The sequence below is a fragment of the Littorina saxatilis genome, linkage group LG10 (assembly GCF_037325665.1).
Source record: "Littorina saxatilis isolate snail1 linkage group LG10, US_GU_Lsax_2.0, whole genome shotgun sequence".
In the NCBI taxonomy this organism is placed as follows: Eukaryota; Metazoa; Mollusca; class Gastropoda; order Littorinimorpha; family Littorinidae; genus Littorina; species Littorina saxatilis.
In genome coordinates this window covers 34,033,581-34,053,943 of record NC_090254.1, presented here as the reverse complement: position 1 = coordinate 34,053,943, position 20,363 = coordinate 34,033,581, and the positions used below count along the sequence as shown (strand labels likewise).

Here is a 20,363-nt window from a genome sequence, read left to right as displayed (position 1 = left end):
GGTTTTCGTACCCTGCTCCTCGTTTCATGCCTAGATTCCGCCCGCGGGTATGATTGCAAAAAGATATAGACTGCTTACGTTCCAAAATTCAGAATAAAAAATCAAAACTTGACTAAATGTAAAAAGAAAGGTATGTTGTTTTGGGACGAAAAAAAAGTGTGTGTGTGTGTGTGTGTGTGTGTGTGTGTGTGCGCGCGCGTGCGTGTGTGTGTGTGTGTGTGTGTGTGTGTGTGTGTATGTGTGTGTGTGTGTGTGTGTGTGTGTGTGTGCGTGCGTTCCCTGCAAGCGGCTGAACATTTTGTCAGATGAGTTTTGTCTAATTAGTGTTTGTCTGCCAAAGGGTATAAAATACGTTGTAACAAAACTCTGTCGCTATTATTCATCATCTTTAATCGTCATCATTTCTATCCATCGTCTCAGTGCATCACATCTCGATACAAGTTTTTTACCAGGCAAGCCCAATGCCGACAAGTCGAAGAAATCTTTTCTGCACTGAGACAACCGAGTCAACATATTAGTGCTACTAAAGCGTATCACTACAGCACGTCCCTATAATGGGCAGATTATACCTGCGCAGTTTCAACAGCACAGACGACGCACGGCCTATTATTTATGCCGCGATAGGGATTATGACGAGTACTTGGCCTAAGACCGGCACGGTTGGCCTAGTGGTAAGGCGTCCGCCCCGTGATCGGGAGGTCGTGGGTTCGAACCCCGGCCGGGTCATACCTAAGACTTTAAAATTGGCAATCTAGTGGCTGCTCCGCCTGGCGTCTGGCATTATGGGGTTAGTGCTAGGACTGGTTGGTCCGGTGTCAGAATAATGTGACTGGGTGAGACATGAAGCCTGTGCTGCGACTTCTGTCTTGTGTGTGGCGCACGTTAAATGTCAAAGCAGCACCGCCCTGATATGGCTCTTCGTGGTCGGCTGGGCGTTAAGCAAACAAACAAACAAACAAACTTGGCCAAAGTTTCCTTTCATGCAACGTGTAGCGGGCTGGGATAAACTGCAGTGCGTCGTTGGTCCTGCTGAAGTTACATATGGCCACCCAGTGTTGTTGCTGAGGACGATCAAATCTCAGTTCCATCGACTTCGTGGGTTATTTCCATAACTGTTCACTGCTGGTGAAGGTAGGGTGTTGAATCTGATTTCAAGTTCATCAATCAAAGTTTCATGATTATACGGCGTGACAGGTTACTGGGAATAACACTGGCATAGAACGTCAACGATCCTGACTTTCACTCACAGCGGGATAGGAGACCCAGTGACAGTAATTGGAAAGCCCATCAACAAGGTAATAACTACATGTTGTAATAATGATCTCTAAGATAAACTCTCTCTCTCTCTCTCTCTCTCTCTCTCTCTCTCTCTCTCTCTCTCTCTCTCTCTCTCTCTCTCTCTTAGTCTCTCTCTCTCTCTCTTAGTCTCTCTCTCTCTCTCTCTCTTAGTCTCTCTCTCTCTCAGTCTCACACACACACACACACGCACACACATACACACATATACACACACACACACACACTACGTGCGCGCGCACTCTCTCTCTCTCTCTCCCTCTCTCTCTCTCTCTCTCTCTCTCTCTCTCTCTCTCTCTCCTCTCTCTCTCTCTCTCTCTCTCCCTCTCTCTCACTCTCTCTCTCTCTCTCTCTCTCTCTCTCTCTCTCTCTCTCTCTCTCTCTCTCTCTCTCTCTCTCTCTCTCTCTCTCTCTCTCTCTCTCTCAGTTTTTCAATACAACTTGCAAACCATACTCGAATTTCCAAGAAATATCAAAAAAGATTGAAAAACATCAAATTCTACCGATGTCGCCAAGCATCACGTGACTTTCAGCGATATCAGCGACACGCTACAGGAGCTAAATCCTGTGGTATTCCCTGTATACAGGGAACCCCCTCCAGGAACTCCACCTACAGGGAATCCCACTCTTTTGGTCGACATAGACCCCATCAGCGAACAGTGCAACTCAGTGCAGGGGACATAATCGTATTTTTGTCTAAAGTCATCCTCGACTCTTTACACAGTGTTGCTTCCCTTGGACCGATCATTTATTTCATCTCATCGACACAAATCCCTACACTACTTTAACATCGCGCGCGCGCACGCGCACACACGTGAGTGTGTGTGTGTGTGTGTGTGTGTATGTGTGTCTGTGTGTGCGTGGTGTGTGTGTGTGTATGTGTGGGTGTGTGTGTGTGTGTGTGTGTCAGTCTATGTGTGAGTGTGTGACTGAGGGCCGTGTGAGTGTGTGTCTCTCTCTGTCTCAGTTTCTTACGTTCTGTCTATGTGTATGTGTGCATCTGTGTGTGTCTGTGTGTGCGTGCGTGCGTGCGTGGTGTGTGTGTGTGTGTGTGTGTGTCAGTCTATGTGTGAGTGTGTGAGTGTGTGTGTCTCTCTCGGTCTCAGTTTCTTACGGTCTGTCTATGTGTATGTGTGCATGCGTGTCGTGTGAGAGCATTTTATGAGTGTTTGTGTGTGTGCCACCGTGCGTGCATGCAAGTGTCAGTATGCGTGTGTCAGTGTGGGTGACGATGTGCCTGTGCGTGTAAGCATGTGTGCGTCGAGTCTATGCGTGTCACAGTGTGTGTTTGTGTATGTTCTTGTGTGTGTTTGTTTGTGTGCGTGTTTGTGTGTGTTCTTGTATGAAGTCAGAACTCAGAACTCAGAACTCATTTAATTGTCATAAAAACACAGTAAAGGGTTTATCAGACACGAAGTGGATATTTGTAAAGACAAGAAGAAATATGTGTGTGTTTGTGTGTGTGTGTGTACGTGTGCGTGCGTGTGTGTGTGTGTACGTGTGTGTGTGTGTGTCTGTTTCGTATAACAGCCTGAGAGGGGAAACAGCGACAGTACTAACAGAGAAAGGTGGGCTTCACAATAAAATTAAAAGAAGGGAGGTAATAGCTTCTTGTTCAAGTTGTTCGCAAGGCTAGATACAGGTATGTGTTACTTCCCTTAGACCATTCATCATTCTTCTTAGCTTCCTCCATGACATGTTTACCCTTGCCGACCTCATAACCCTTCACCCCCTGCAATCAAATGTAAAATATATACACACCCTGTCTACACATATACTTCTCTGCCTCTCAAAATAGACACACACACAATTGCACCAAAGTACAGACACAGACAGACACACAGACACACAGACTAACAGACACACAAAGGCTCTACCGCATTTTCCCTTTTGTTCACAAACACACACACAATCGAGAGAAACACATGACTTGTTTGTACATTTATTCAGTCTGTTATCACAATCATGCAAACATTTCAACAGTCTATGTACACAGAATAAACTCAACACTATACACAATCAGGGAAAATATACAACATATTTCTTTTGTTTTGTTTTGTGAGTTTTTCTTTTTTTCAAAAAATAAATGGAACCATTTTCTGACAGAAAAATGCTGCCAAACAACGCTTGAGACTGAACAGCGAACAACATGGGGATACACTCAAGTGACACATAAGTTCAGTCCACTAAGCCATTTTTTGTCATGCAGTACACTACACTTAGGACACACACACAGAGTGACATGACATGACACACGAATTAACAGTCTCAAGCTAATCGATTGAAACTGAAAAGAGAGAGCGTCAGAAAAGAATCTTCCCCCAAAAAGACATCAAATTCTGAAGTACTTCTACAATCAATAAAAGCATTTTTTGTTACATTTGCACTCATTTCATTTTTTTTCTTTTTTCGGATTTACCTTTTGATGTATAAACTAAGTTTTCGAATTGTCATTATGATCATAACTCTTAGCAATGATAGACTAATATAATTTAAACTGAAGGAAAGACTACTACATGTCGTAATCAATCATAGCATCATTTACATTTTGTATCCATTTCTAGCAGTCTACCAAACTGTGGCTACAAGTAATTTAACAGTAATAGTTCCTCATTCTTGCAAAGCTAATTGCCATAGTAAGAAAAGAAGAAAAGAATAGGAGATAACGTTGTACACATCTTGACGATAAACAAGCACAAAAAAACAAGTACATTTATGTTGGGTGTGACAAAGAAACAAATGAATGAAAAATGGTATGTTGTTTCAATAAATAGGTACTTGGTGTGAAAGCTATTTAGCTGATCTGCATGAAAACTATGACAAAATAGAACAGGCACACAACCTGTGCATTACCATCATAAAGCATTCAAATCCTTAGCGCAAAAACAAACAAAATAATAATTACGTGTATTTCAAACTTCTGGCAATTAATCAACCTAGTACTTCAGCATATTTGGATGTACTTTCGTGTTACAATCTTACGTGTTTCGATTTAAACAAAAAGGTTGTTGATTTTGTAAAAGTTTGCTTATCCTTTACATATTCACAGTGAAATAATGTAATTATTTACTTGTCAATTACAATATGCTATGCTGGTATACATATTTAGAACAAATAGAATTACGTTAAATTAAATGCAGAATTTTGTCTATAGATTATCTTGAAGTGCGTTGTTGCTTTAATAGGTGATACATGATTGTGAAAATTAATGATAGATGTTATGACATGAGGAGTAGAACCTTGGATATATTTGAAGTATGTAAACACAAACTATGTGATTTAAATGAATGACTAAAACTCTGGAAGCATACAGAATGTGTACTCTCTCTCTCTTGAACACACACACGCACACACACACACACACACACACAGAGGTTGCATCAAGACAATTTGTGCGCTTTGTCTAAACAAAATGAAATTAAGAAAACAAGAAAGCCATGAAGCACTCACAGTTTCCTTTTTACATCTCACTGATTACAGAGGTTCAGATTTGAAGTTGTGACAAACAATAGAAACCTGATAACCAAACTTATTCACAACAAAGCCTTTTCTCTACAACCAAGTTTTCTTGCAACAGGGAAAAAAATAGACAAATTAGAGAAGAGAACAAAAAATGTTGTCGATGAAAACGAGTTGTTAAAAAACATTTCTGATTACTAACAGATGCCAGAAGCCAGTAGAGAATAAATAAGAAACTGACTTTTTTTAATTTTGCAGTACTTAGTCTGTGTAGAAATTTCTAGAATCTTATATCTTGAAATCTATTTAAATGTCTCTTTTCAAACAAGGGATTTTATGTTGTGGTGTCTGAACATTATGAGAGAACAATATGAAGTGAACAAATGGTGATGACGACAATAATTCCAAACAAATGACACCCAGCCCCCAGCCCCAAAATAGCCACGAAAAGAATTTGAAGAGACACATACTGGACGAAACAGTACCTACAAACACAGACTGTGACAGACATTACATCAAAACATCTCAAAGCTCGTATTAATACACAGCAACTTTGATATTTAGTGCTGAATCAGCAGTGACTTTGTAAGCTCATAGTAGACTTGATACAATGTTACGCATCAAGCTTTCCATGAAACTTTATTTTTTGTCTGCGGAAAAAGACGAAAGTACAACATACCATCGAGTGTAATTCATACATTAAACAGTGAAGTCAGTTGTCACACAAGCAACGTCTGGATGGATTCAGAACATTTTTTTTTTTCTCTTTTTTTCTCTCTCTCCTCCCTTCGTGTTTTTGTTACGAAGCAAATATATTAGTTGATTTGCATGATACATACACCACAACACGAATACATACACTAACACATATTTATGCGATGACAAAACCTCAACACATCAACCCTGCTTTCTCTTCTCTCTTTTGTTTAAAATTGTTTATTTACAACAAAGTCAGAAACTTACATTGAGCATGGAAGAATTTCTCTTCAGATTTCTCTTTCGTACATTCACCAGCATGTTCACTTCATTTGGGTCCTCTTTTACAGACGCTCCTGTCACTTAAAAATTACATCATAATCTTTTTTTCTCATCAACCCACCATCATGTTTTGCATTACTACACGTTGAACACAAACTAGCAGATAAAATGTTCATGATTTTTAGTCCCCTTGTTCAATTTCTTTCTTACTGCATGATTATTCGAGCTATATTCTCTGTGTATTTCCTGTTGAAAGCTGATTTCTGTATCTGAAAAGAACATTGTTTTCTATTAATTTAAAACACAAATGGTTAATTAAAGGTTAGTCCTGGAACATGGTCTTACATCAGGATAGTACTTTTAACCTACCACAACCCTACCATCTTTTTTTGTGTCGCTCATTTAATAATTTAGTTGTGATACATGTACTGTGGACACTCTGAAATATTCATGCCGTCTCCACTAAATGTTTTTCTGACCTACCTGCTAAATGAGGACTAAACTTTCTGGTTGCAATTTCAGGACAATCTCCTTGTTTCAAAGCTGCTGTCAAATTCTGCCTGTGCCGACACAAAACTCAGCACACACTCTTGCACACACACACACACTCCCGCATATGTTCATGTGATAACACACTCATTGTGAGATCAAAATAAACAAAGCCATTGCACTAAGTAGTTCTTTTTGTTATGTGTTTTCCTTTAGTTGTATTCTTCCTTCTTGTCAACATTCTGTTTTCACACATCAAACATACAACGTCATCATAAAAAACAACATTCCATCATGACATCAAATAAAACATATCAATTTGTTATTATATAATCTGTCCCTGCAACAAAATCAACTGAACTTAAAACATACACACACACCTCCACACACGCACACACCTGTACATGTTGATAAACTCTTCCAACTGTACAAATCACTACAATCACTTCAAACTACCAATCAACAATCGTTACAGAGGGGAAAAAAAAAAGTAAAAGAAAAAAAGCACAATCACACACCCTGTTTTTTCATTCTTCAAAACTATTTACACTATGACATTAAAAACAAAGCAAAATTCACCTTCCACTTCAACAAGCCGCCACAACACACTTTTCCCACTGTGCCTGACTTAATACAAGCAATTCACTCACAGCAAATCACAGTTACACAAACACACGTACACACTCATGCACACAGTGGCGGACAATAAACAAGAGATTTAAAAGTGACTGAAAACACTTGCTGCCTTTTTTGTTAGGGGTTTCACCTTGGTGCCAGTTATCATACACACTTTTTCTCAATTCACTTCAGCAGAACGCCCTTGCTGCTTCTGTGCTTGTAGGGGTGGGGGGGGGGGGGGGGGAGAGGGGGTTGGGGTGAGAGAGGAGAAGAAGAAACAGAAAGGAATACGAGAGAGAAAAAAGCTATATCCTCAATTCAAAGCAAAGTGGACACATGGAGGCGTGAATGCACGCAAACACCTATCTCCATGTATCACCGTTTATCCTGCGCACACGCTGGAGTCCACATGTCACTGGCATGTGTTGAAGATATTAAACACAACATTTCAACAAGAGATGGACTAAACAAGAAGAAGAAAAAGAGAAAGAAAGCACTGGCACCAGCCTGCTTTCTTGCTAATTAGAGGCATAATCATGACACCACTAACACACATTCATCTCGTGATGAACTCTACTAATCTGCCTGGAAATTAAATAAACAATATTTTTTTTAACTTTTCTAAAACATCTCCTTGTTGATTTAACTGACAGTGTTTTTTTCTCTCAACAATTCACATGTAAGTGGCTTAACACCAACACTTAAGCAAATTCCAACAAGAGTTTTTTGTTGTTGAAAGAAGCCAAGCACAGATGGCTGCACAACAGAATTTATAAAGACAGTCAATTTCATATCATATCTATCCATGAGCAGAACTTAAAAAATACTCAATAACTTTAAAAAGCACAAAATATGTTTACATCCCACATGATAATTCACAACACTGAAGCCTTCCAATGAACCGACTGTCGTAGGAGCCAGCCTAGTTATAAACACACGCACAAATACATGTTAGTTGGTTATGATGGCGATACACAAAACAGTTTTCTGCGATTGGTTGAGAATTGCACATCACTGTCAACAACTGTAAGTGGGACAGTACGCAGCATGTTGTCCGTTCCTGCAAGTTCCCACAATGCCTTGCAGCGTTCTCTTGGCCACGTCGTCAACCTTTGATTAAAGCCTACGTTTTCTTAGCAAGCACAATCATGTACATTAAACATACTAACCATCACAAAGAGTTTCTGATGTCGTACTCCCACTCAGGATTAAACTTGTCTTTCAATAATTAGTCAAACTCACAAATTGATTCAGAAAAATAAGTTGCAAATTTCTCTTATTTTGTTTCAATGAGGTAAATCAAAATAACGAAGCTAATGAGAGGTATCTACAAGAAGAGATGAGCTTGCAAGCATTTTGTCCTTGTTTTTCCTTCTGTACAACAAAGCAAGCTTAGGTTGACTTCTCTTCCGTCTTATATGAACACTAGGTGAAACTACTCTACGTCTCTTCTCTACTGAAATCTACTAGAATATGAAATGAGCTGCGCAACATGAAAATGACAAAAATGTGTGCCCACTGTGAAGTTTTCATCGTCCAGGTTTCTCTCATTGTCACAGAAACAATTATGCGATGTGTGGTCCAGACACTGTCAGTTTGTAGTGGGTGCATCACCGCTTTGAACTCGTCAAGAGAAGCAGGGCACAACACGAGTCTAATTCGGGTATTTTACAATCAAGTCTCATTCGGGTATTTTACAATCAAGTCTCATTCGGGTATGGTCAATCCAGGGGTTGTGAAGTCTTTCATTTCTCTCTCACCAAGAGGCTACAGCCTCACTCGATCCGGAGAGTTAGGCACAGTCACTTTCGAGGATAGAGAACAACTGTAACGAATTTGTCTTGTGTTGATTCCTCTTTCACACACAATGCTTTCCTTGCATTACACATTATGAACTCTTCTGCAGGTTTGTTGCAAAGCCTGTTTGTGTTTTGCATCGCTGGGTCGACTCCGAACTGGTGGTCAGCCAGAGGGTAACAGCTCAGTACGGCCTGACCAGCAGAAGCAAATGACCGCATGAAGAAGAAAAAAACCGCCATGCTAATAGGCTGCAACAGGCCCTGCGCAGTGAGGCTGTGGTCACTGCTGAGAAGGACTGTTGATGTTGACAATTCCCTCATCAGAGTGGAGGTGAAAAAGCCAGGTTGGTGGATGCAGGCAACAGACAAAACGAAAGCAGTGCCAGGTAAATCACGACGCCTGTAGAAACGATGCAACGAGGTACAGCCAAGGAGCTGACACGGCAGCGCCGGCGATGGTGAAAGCCACACTTGGGGAAGTGATGATGTAGACACGGCCGTTGCGTGTTTCAGACGGTGGTGATGATGATGATGACGTGGGCCAGGTCGTGGATCTGCTCCACCAGACCCTGGCTGTGGTTTGCCACCACCTCCATGGAGAACTCGCACGGCGGGAAAACGTGCACCACAAAGGCCGGCTGCAACCAAACCAACACAGATAATTAATGTCTGTACCATTCAGATCGTGTCCACAGCAGCAGACGGAAAATGTTTATTTTGTACAACAATAGATTTCAAAAATGTAAGTAAACGTGTGTACTGCAATGGGTATCAAGGAACAAGTAATGACACCACACTGGTAACAACAGAAAAATTGACAAAATCAATAGTTGTTTAGATTCGTAATTTTGAGTCTGAATGGAATATTTATATATATATAGCTTAGCTGATCAGTATGAAATATTTTCATCAAACCACTTCTCTTGAAGTTCAGTTTTTGCCCTTGATGACAGACACACAAACACAAACACACCCATACATGACAGACACACAAACACATCACAAACACTCCATCACACGAAAGCATTTTGTAGCAAGTATTCTGTCAGTTTTGAAGACTTTCACTAAAGTACAAGAATCGGACTGAAGCCTGACCTGATTGGTGCCAGGCTGCGACACATTGACGATGCCGGCCGCCAGCTTGCTGCGCAGATACTCGATGAATCCCACCGTCAGGTTCTTGGTCTGGTCCGTGATGTCCAGGTGATTGACACCGCACGGCACCGCCAGCAGCAGCGTGTAGTCTTTCTCGTTCTGTTCACATACCAATGCAACGATAAATATTTGGTTCAAAATTTGTTTTATTCAAAATACATGACATGTTACAATGAACAGTTTACAGCGAGGACACGAACTCAAGCCAACAAGCTTATATTATGTGACCAAACTCATTATAATACTGTATAGTGTATTACACAAATCTCCATCATGGTGGACTTTGCAAGAATAAACCACAACAAATTCTGGGAGTGGAGTGGGGAACTGAAGCAAAACAGAAGATAAATATTCATCTTAGGTTTTTTGGTTCAGGGTAACACACAAGTCACAAAACAAATATTAACATTAACTTTTTGCTCTGGAAAGAAGAACGTTTTGAAATTCTCTTAGTAGTGAGAACAAGTTTTGAATTAATTAATTTGTTCCTGTAACTTACAATCATGCGCTTGGTGACCCCCTCCAGGTTGGGCTGCTCAAGACGCATCCTCTGCGAGATGCGGAGCGGCAGAGCCTGGTTGCAGATGGCGCGAGGCAGGGCCTGTTCCGGCAGGTCCTTGGAGCCAGACACAAAGTGCATCTGGACGTAGCTCTGGTCATTCTTCAGTGCCAGCATGCCTTGCCATACCATGGGGTAACGCTGCAACAAACACAAGGGAGGTTTGTTAAGAAAAGTGCACACAAAACTGCCGAGAATGTAGTCCCAGTCTCAACGGGTGATATACTATAGAGATGGGAAGTGAAATATTGAGAAGATATTCGTTTACTCATGATTTTTCCAGTTAATACTTCAAACTCAAAGGCCGTGTGATGCAGCCAAATTTTAAGCCAACTTACAAATAGTGAATAAATGTGTGTATGTTCATGTGATTGCATTAAATTCTGGAAAACAACAGCATAAAGAAAGCAATTCAACTAACTCAAGGCGAGTAACTGCAAACGCATGGCATAGTTGAGAGTGAAGCAATATACTTGTAGGAAATGAAATGAATGGAACAAACAGACTATAAAACCAATCCCTTACCCCCAGCACAGTGTGCAGGTTTTCGCGGGCCGGCATGTCAGCCATCCTTATGATAGGGTGGCCCACCATCTCCGGCGGTAGTCGTGGCGACGGCGAGGGGATGGGAGAGGGTGATCTGCCCATGGGCATGAGGGGGGCAGGAGGCGGCAGCTCTCCTTTCTTCATCAGACGCTCGGCCTCGGGGTGTTGGTCAAGCGGGAAGCGCTGACCACCCGCACCTGGCACGAACTGCTGGAAGGGGGCGGAGAGCACGCCCTCACGGCTAGGCAAGAACTGGGGGTGGTGCTGCTGCCCGGGGAACACGCGTGGATCCAGTGGCATGCGATGGATGCCAAAGGGACTGCTGAAGGGCAACTCACTGCCGTACACCGGTAAACCCTCGCGGAGAGAGCCTGGAGCGCCGCCTGGTGGTGGGACGAAGGCGCTGGAGGGGAGGTGAGGTGTGTCGGGTGGGGGCCGGTCCGCTCCCTTGCCGCCCCTCTCCCGCTCCATGAAGCCGGCGTGAGGTCCGGGGGGCATGGAGAAGTTGGGCTTGCCGGTGCTGCTTCTCTCCGATGAACTGCTGCGGGAGTCAGAGTCCGCCAGGTTGAGAGGCTGCTGCTGCATGGACACTGGCGAAGGCTGCATGCCCATCATCTGGCTGTGAGGGGGTGGTCCCCCCTTCCCACTGGCCTCTTGCGGTCCACGAGCTTGAATAGAGCGTTCCATGGCAGCGTTGCGAGCCAACACCGCTTCCTTGAAAGCGGCCTCATTCCTGGCAGCTTCTTTAGCTTTGGCAGCTTCCTGAGCAGCTGCAGCTCGAGCAGCAGCTTCCTTCTCAGCGTTCCTGGCTGTCTCTTGGGCCGACTTGCGAGCGGCGGCTTCCTGGGCAACAGCGTTGTTGCGAGCAGCCATTTCATGCGCCAAGGCTGAGCTGTGAGCCAGTTCCTGGGCCCTTGCTCCGCGAGCGGCGGCTGCGGTGCGAGCAGCTTGGTCCTGCATGAAGAGCATTTGCTGATGCTGCTGCTGCTGCAGTGAGCGTATGGTCATGATGTCGTACGCAGGATGTCCTGGCTCTCCATGGGCGGTTTGGGGATGTATCCCTCTTGCTACCTCTTCTGAAAATGGAGAAATATAAAACTGTCAGCCAAAGATGTTTCCAATTTTCGACTTCCATGGTACGCATAGCATTTAACAAAAACATGTCTTTTCCATCCAACCGGTGAAGCAATCTTACTTTTCAGGTTTGGCTTCTATCTTGGCATGTGCATCTGTGTGTGATTTCTTAGTTTACTCTTAACTTTCTTTTCCTGAACTGAGAAGTTTTCTTTAGACTGTATGCTAAACATGAAGAACTAACGTCTCCCAGACAGACCTAAATTCCTTTGTGCTCGAATCTGACGTCACATTATGGCGTAAGAGGGTTAGACGTCACGCGAAGGAATTACTGAAAGTCTCGGTCATTGTTATTTTGAGCGGGCCGAGACTAGTTTTTTCTTCGAAATCGGCCATTTCCATGTGCGAATAAGCAAACGGTAGTGGTAATGTTGCTAAATTTAGCCCTCGTCTTGGCCATTCGGATTACTGTACAGTCGGTCGACTGCGGTTGTCCGCGGGTGACGGTGATTCGCTCATGCAACGCGTTTTTCGGTGACCCGGCGATCAACCACAATCGATCGACTGGGCAGGGGCGGGGATGTAGCTCAGTCGGTAGCGCGCTGGATTTGTATCCAGTTGGCCACTGTCAGTGTGAGTTCGTCCCCACGTTCGGCGAGAGATTTATTTCTCAGAGTCAACTTTGTGTGCAGACTCTCCTCGGTGTCCGAACACCCCCGTGTGTACACGCAAGCACAAGACCAAGTGCGCACGAAAAAGATCCTGTAATCCATGTCAGAGTTCGGTGGGTTATAGAACCACGAAAATACCCAGCATGCTTCCTCCGAAAACGGCGTATGGCTGCATAAATGGCGGGGTAAAAAATGGTCATACACGTAAAAATTCCACTCGTGCAAAAAAACACGTGTACGTGGGAGTTTCAGCCCACGAACGCAGAAGAAGAAGAAGATCGACTGGGCAGTCGATCGAGTGACAGTCGGTTCACTGCTATCTTATGGAACTGGCCCCTGGTGTATGCGTATTTATGTGTAACCAGCCACCTGCACTTATGGCAGAATGAAAGAGGTCTCTGGGTCTGCACATAAAAGTTGACCCGTCTCCGTCCCGGCCGGGATTCAAACCCGCAACCCTAGGATCACAAGTCCAGTGCTCTACCACCTGAGTTACCACCCCCCACCCCCCTCAATAAAGACAGAAGTATTGTTACCTTTCAATCTGATGAGCAGCGCCTGGTCCTGTGGTGGGGCTGGCATACGTGGGTGACCGGCAGCGCGAAGGCCGTGGATATCCTGTGGCCGCATGGGGTTGGGCAGCCGCTCAATCACCTGTACATACTACAATCATAACTATCATGGAACTGCATACTACAATCATAACTATCATGGAACTGCATACTACAATCATAACTACCATGGAACTGCATACTACAATCATAACTATCATGGAACTGCATACTACAATCATAACTATCATGGAACTGCACATCTTCCAGGCAAGATCGGTCGCCCACTTGCCACAGGCGACCAAAAATGAGTGTGGGCGAGTAGAAAGTCATAATGATCACCCACTTGGCGAGTGAAAATTTGGGTCTGGTAGACTGGACAAAATCTGACTCTGGTGAGCAGAGAGACTGGCTAAACTATGATCGGGAAAAAAACATCATGTTGTGTACTGCTTCAGTGCTTGCAAAAAGCATGCCGCTTCTGAGGAGAGAAAGGGGCCATTCGTTGTTGGTACGCACAAATTTAAGCTAGAAAGCATACGTGCACATGAAACATCAAAGTCTTAGCAACAAAACACCAACACATGGGTAAATTCAAACGAAAAGGCCGAAGACACAGAGGGGGGACACGCTATACACCAGCTAACGCAAGACCAGCGTGCTCGTGTCGCTCAACTGATGCGATCGGTACAGGCGCTTGCAAAGACCTGCTCGCCTTTCACCACGTTTGAATGGAATGGAATTGTTTTGTTCTTTGGTAACTCATTTTTGTGGGCGAATGAATTTGTTTGTGGGCTAGTCAATTTTGAAATTCACTAGTCGCGTGAAAATTTGGAACTTGCTCATGCCTGTCTTCACACAGCACTCTCTCTCTATTCTTACCATAATGAGAATCACCTGTACATACTACAATCATAACTATCATGGAACAGCACATCTTCACACATCACACTCTCTCTCTCTCTCTATTCTTACCATACTGAGAATCAGCTGGAAATATAGCAAAATAGTAGCAATAAACATTTTTAAGTTTTCAAGAAGCTCTCTTTTCTGAGGCATCATGAGATTCAGCAAGATACAATGAAAAAGCTTAAAGGCAGAGTAAGCCTCCCGTAAACCATCACAGATACGGTCAGGCTTTTACACACAGTACAAACACCCTTTCATTTAAACACTCACCAATTGAGAACATCCTAGGTGCCCTCCGTAAAGAGCGAACAATTTTCAAAGAATTTATTTTTGCGTGGTTTATCTTACCCCTGAGCCATCGTGAACCCGTGTGATCCAGTTTTCCCTTTTCACAATGCAGTCGTCATAGTTAGTCATTTGAATGCGACTCGACGTGAGCTTATCTACAATAGCACGTTTTTTTATGCACGAAACAACGGCTGTGACAAGAACTCTAGCGATGGCTTTTGACTGTTGAGAGGAACGGCGATTTGCACTGATAAACCGGCCGTCGTCTGCTACGACCCTTGCGTGACCCTGCTTCCGGGCTTTTCTTTTTTTAAACTTTCACAACTTCGAATTGTTCTGATCTTGTCTTGATGAAAAACGAATTCTTTTATGATTAAAGAATGTTTGTGTAACAAGCTGTCAATTTATTATTTAGATTTTAAAAGTTAGGTCTAGCGCAAAAACGAGGCGCCGTTGTTGTTAACGGAACAAGTCTACGAAAATAAATTCTTGGAAAATGTCTCACGCTCGACAGAAAGCAGCCAGGATGTTCCCGTTCGGTGAGCGTTCAAATGGAAGTATGCTTGTACTGTATTTAGACGCTCGGGGAGCTCTGTGATGGTTTACGGGAGGCTTACTGTGCCTTTAATAAGCCTGTACAAATTCTTATAAAGTCTTTACACTTATAGTTGCTAACGCCTTGACAATTCTCTATTTCATTGTCTTTCTTGAGCACACTGGTTATAAATTTCCCAAATTGGCATGAAAAGTTCAGACAGCCCTGACAAATGTAAGACAGCAGGAAAAAAAGCCAAACAAAACCAGACTGGCAAAGAAATGCAATGGGTTCTTACCTGTCCCACAGGGCTGGCAGTCTTGGGAGACAGTGATCTGGGTTGTCCAGCAACCACACCAGAATACAGGGCCGCGGCAGACGTTGCAGGCGGCATTTTCGACAGCGAATCCTGCACGGAGCCGCGGCGACTGGTGGCCGGCGAGGTCACAGCAACACTGACAGGAGCCCCGCTGACACTGGGCCCGGCGGAAACCATCTTGGGGTCGTGCTGGGAGTGTGGGGGCACCATGCCGTGCGGGATGGTCATTGGGCCGTGCTCCCCCTGCACCATGTAGAAGCCAGGGTGACCGTGCGGGGCTAGGCCTTGGCGCTGTAGGTTGGCCAGCTGCATCATGTGCTCTCTCTCCCGCTGCTCCCGCTCGCGCTGCTGCTCTCTCCCGAGCTCACGCTCTCTTTCCAGCTCCCTCTCACGCCGCTCTGCAGCAGCTGAGGCTTTGCCGGCAAGCTCCGAAGGTGGAATATCCCCAGGCAGTGACGGCGGGCGCATCTCTCCGTGATGCGATGGGGGGCGCCCAGGCATGTCTCGGCCGCTGTTGTGCGCACTGGGAGGTCGCTTGAGGGCCAGAGGGGTAAGGTTCGGATCCATCGTGGGCATGACCGGCAGCTGTGCGCTCTGAGGTCTCTGCGGCTGCATGGGGGAGGTGGGAGAGATCTGCGACGGGGAGGGAGGGGGTGGGGTGTGGATGGGGGTTTGCTGGCCAGGCAGAGAGCCCGGCATCCCAGGCCAGCCCTTGGGCATTCCGTGAAGCATCTTGGGCCCCCCTTGAGGGAGGGCTCCGGGCGCCTGCACCAAAGCCGGCACAGGAGGGATGGAGGTGGGGGAGGTCATGGGGTGCTGTCCATGCTTGCCGTGGCCGGGAGGACCGCTCAGGCTGCTGGTGGTGGTCATAGGGGACCCCGTGGTGATCACGTTCACCGGCGTCGAGGGCATCTTGGGGGAGGTGTAGCGGGGCTCGTAAGAACCACTGCGCATCATAGGAGGTCCGGTCACCAGACCCTGCGGAGGTGGAACCCCCTGGTCCCGTGAAATGGGAACAGCAAACACACCAGAGCGCCGTGCCTGTTCCGCAGCAGCGGCAATGGAGGCAGGGTGGCCCGGCGGGAACATGGACGACATCTGCGCCAGAGGAGACGAGTCGTCTCGACCGGGTGGCCCTCCGCGCACCTTACCCTGTGTGTGACCTTGATGGGGTGGCATGTGAGAGAACAGCCCCGGGTGTGGCTCGGACACGGGTGGGTGTGGTAGACCCTCGCCCTTCTTGCCCCGGCCCATCACATCAGGAACAGCGTGTGGAGGAGGGGGCAAGCCGTGAGCGTGGGACACGACGGGCATGCTGTGGGGTTGGGTTGAGACGGGCATGCCATGGGGCTGGCTGACTGCCGAGCTGGAGCCAGGCATGTCGGGCGTCATGGGCGGTTTGCCGGGCACACCGCCGCTAGCTGTGGACACCACGGACTGCCACGCCATGGTGGTGACTGGAGGCTGTTCCTGCTTCATGGCTGGGCCCGCTTTGCCCATGGGCCCCACCTCACTGTGCATGGGGAAGCCTTGTTGGTGGAAGCCTGGTGAGAAGTTGGGCATGTCTAAGGGCACGGGCATCTTAGGCATGTCATGCTGCTTGCCCTTGCCCTTGTGATGAGGTGGTGGTCCAGCCATGGCTGGGTGCTGAACGTGACCTCCAGGCATAGGAAAGTCCATGACCAGCTTGCCCGGCATGGAGGGGGAGGCAGCCACCATGGGTTCTGGCTTGTTCTCTGCCGCTTGCTCCAGCACTGCTGCTGCCGCTGCCACTGGGTTTGCTGCTGCAGCTGCTGCTGCTGCTGCCGCCTTGGCTCCTCGTCCTAAAAATCACACAGTCAAGTCCTGTTAACACATGCTTGGCTAACAAGTTTTTCCTTAATAACAGCAACAGTCAAGTCCTTTCTTTTTTTCCTAGTTACACATTCTACTAAGCATATATCAAAGTGATGTTTATGTCCTTGACCTTGAATTTTACTTCAGCTACACTATCTTAACACAAGCACATGCACAAGAAGAGTACACAAATCAGCGGTCACATGTTATGTGTGCACATCAATTTGAATTATCATTTGTACTCTATGATTTTTTTCGATGTTATTCAGACATGACTGAGCATAGTTTTTCAACATTTAAATTAAAGTATTTACTGAAGGTACTAACTGGTCATTCCAAGAATATTCCCTTGAACAAGCGAAACCTGTATACATGTATACTTTCTACACTAATCGCCATAAAAAACTAAACACATAAATTTAGCTGTAGAACCATGTGATGCGGCCAGTCATAGTAAAACCAAGTATATTGCCAAAAAGGTTATTTATTCTCCTACCGTTTGAAACAAAGAGTTTCATTTTTCATCAATTAGTGCTTATGCAGTGTACCGGAGACCCAGGACACCCCCCAAAATCAAATTCGCAAAACCAAATTTACAAAAGCAACAACGCGCTTGGGTGGTATGGAAATGTGAACGCGAAACAACAATTACGAAAAACAGGTCTTCCAACATCAAAACCCAGTCTAGCGCAGCAGACTGAACTTGCACGCTTTTTATCGCTGGGAGTGACGTGCCAGTTCAGTCTGCTGCGCTGGACTTGGTTTTGATGTTGGAAGACCTGTTTTTCGTAATTGTTGTTTCGCGTTCACATTTTCATACCACCCAAGCGCGTTGTTGCTTTTGTACCAAAATTGATCCCCAATTGTAATATTCATTTGTGTTGAAGTGTGCAAAGTGCTGAATTTTTGCAACCATACTGTAAAAAATTATTACAATTTAATCAAATTTTTCTGAAAAGTTCCGGTATGTCCAAACAAGAAGGGCAAAGCCCATACGACTCACATGCTTTACACATTTTTCCTACCAAAATACATGTGACCTTGACCCAAGGTCAAGGTCATCCAAGGTAATGCAACACAAAGCTGTTAATTCAAGACATAGGAAGTACAATGGTGCTTATTGGCTCTTTCTACCATGAGATATGGTCACTTTTAGTGGTTCACTACCTTATTTTGGTCACATTTCATAAGGGTCAAAGTGACCTTGACCTTGATCATATGTGACCAAATGTGTCTCATGATGAAAGCATAACATGTGCCCCACATAATTTTTAAGTTTGAAACAGTTATCTTCCATAGTTCAGGGTCAAGGTCACTTCAAAATATGTATACAATCCAACTTTGAAGAGCTCCTGTGACCTTGACCTTGAAGCAAGGTAAACCAAACTGGTATCAAAAGATGGGGCTTACTTTGCCCTATATATCATATATAGGTGAGGTATTGAATCTCAAAAACTTCAGAGAAAATGGGAAAAATGTGAAAAATAGCTGTTTTTTAGGCAACATTTATGGCCCCTGCGACCTTGACCTTGAAGCAAGGTCAAGATGCTATGTATGTTTTTTGGGGCCTTGTCATCATACACCATCTTGCCAAATTTGGTACTGATAGACTGAATAGTGTCCAAGAAATATCCAACGTTAAAGTTTTCCGGACGTCCGGACGGACGGACGGACGACTCGGGTGAGTACATAGACTCACTTTTGCTTCGCATGTGAGTCAAAAACTCATCAAAACGCCTTGATATTTTACACACTGTTTACCAACTGTGTTATCAATACTCATGTCAAATTTAAAAGCAATACAATGAGCCATTCCAAAACAACAGGGTTTTTACCCACATAGCCCACAAGAAATGACGCCCAAAACAGGCCTTTTACGGCTTCTGACGAGGCTGACACCTGTCTTCTTCAAAATGGCAAAACAACACTGCTAGGCACAACAGCTGAACCAAATCAATTTATATGGGTAGAAAATGAGTTGTTCTTCAATTTGAGATCTAAAATGGGGTCAATCTTGCTTATTTTGATTTTGTGTGTATTTCAGTGTCTGCAAATTTACTTTTGCGAATTTGATTTTGAGGGGTGTCCTAGGTCTCCGGTACACTGCATAAAAACTAATTAATGAAAAATAAAACTCTTTGTTTCAAATGGTAAGGGAATGAATTACCTTTCTGGCAATACACTTGGTTTTAGCATAACTGGCCGCATCATACAGTTCTACAGGTAAATGTATGTTTAGTTTTTTATGGCGATTAATGTAGATCAACTTCAAAAGGTAAAACGGTTTGTTCCTCTGTATAAATATATACACCCTTTTAAAAAAAATTTTGTTTAGCTTTTGTAATGAAGACCTGTTTAAGTCATACGCACACATAAATATGCTTTCATCCTTGAGGAAATTAGTTTAAAAAAAAGTATAAATCGTCATGTGTATGTGTCTACATAATCACAACATTGCAGACACTGTCACTTACCGATATAAAAATACAAGCCTTACGTAAAAAGGCAGCCAAAATAAGCGCACTCACCTCGACCAGTAGACGGTCTCTGAGGAATCTTTTCATCCAGGTCAGGGTGGTGGTCCGACACGTCAAAGATGCCCTTGGACACGGCGTCGATGATTCTGTCGACGTTGCTCATGGAAGACACCTTGATCATCTTGTCCACGTTGCTCATTGAGGACGTCGAATCGTCCGACGCCTGCTCGAGCTCGGGACCCGGCTCCTTCGTGGCACCCAGTGGTGCCCCCTGCTGGGGAGCGGGCTGCAGGGGAGGGGGAGCACTCAAGGGACACAGCATCTCTGGCGTCTTTCCGTCGCTCGATTCTGACGCCCTCTTGTTCCTGCCTCGAGCGCCTCGCAGTGTGGGGCTGGGCTCCAACTTCTGTTCCTGCTCGCTGGCCTCGAACTCATAGATATTGTCCTTGGAGATGGGCTTGGGGTCCACAGTGGACAGCATGTTGGAGGCCTTCCAGTCCTCGAAGGTCTGGTGAGCAACGTTGTCTGTGAACTCGCTCTCCTTCCCAACGGCCCCTGGGCGTCCTTTCTGTGGAGTGTCGTCCTTTCCGCGTTTCCCGCGGCCCACCTCCAGCTTCTCCAACTTGACGACGGGCGAGCCCATCTCGTTGGAGGCTTTGGGGGAGGAGCCGCGGCCCCTGCTGGGTGTGGGGGGGTTCTTGGGGGACTGCCCACCGCGGGCAGCACGGGGCGATGACCCCGACCTTGAGGCGCGTGGCGAGGAGATGTTCATGTTCAGTCCCTGGTCCATGGCCTTGTAGTTGG

General features: G+C 45.1%; 1 protein-coding gene across 6 annotated transcripts in view; it reads right to left on the bottom strand.

Moving 5' to 3' along the window:
* Window positions 1-3,714: 3,714 nt before the first annotated feature.
* Window positions 3,715-20,363, bottom strand: part of LOC138978648 (protein split ends-like) — a 94,553-nt gene continuing 77,904 nt past the window's right edge. For all 6 annotated transcript variants that reach the window (XM_070351421.1, XM_070351418.1, XM_070351416.1 and 3 more), the window contains 7 exons: window positions 19,611-20,352; window positions 15,226-17,069; window positions 13,181-13,298; window positions 10,879-11,975; window positions 10,294-10,494; window positions 9,735-9,893; window positions 3,715-9,277 (listed from right to left, as the gene is read on the bottom strand). In XM_070351421.1, the coding sequence (XP_070207522.1) occupies window positions 9,149-9,277; window positions 9,735-9,893; window positions 10,294-10,494; window positions 10,879-11,975; window positions 13,181-13,298; window positions 15,226-17,069; window positions 19,611-20,352 (4,290 nt within the window). In that variant the 3' untranslated portion in view covers window positions 3,715-9,148. The remainder of the gene's footprint in view (window positions 9,278-9,734; window positions 9,894-10,293; window positions 10,495-10,878; window positions 11,976-13,180; window positions 13,299-15,225; window positions 17,070-19,610; window positions 20,353-20,363) is intronic.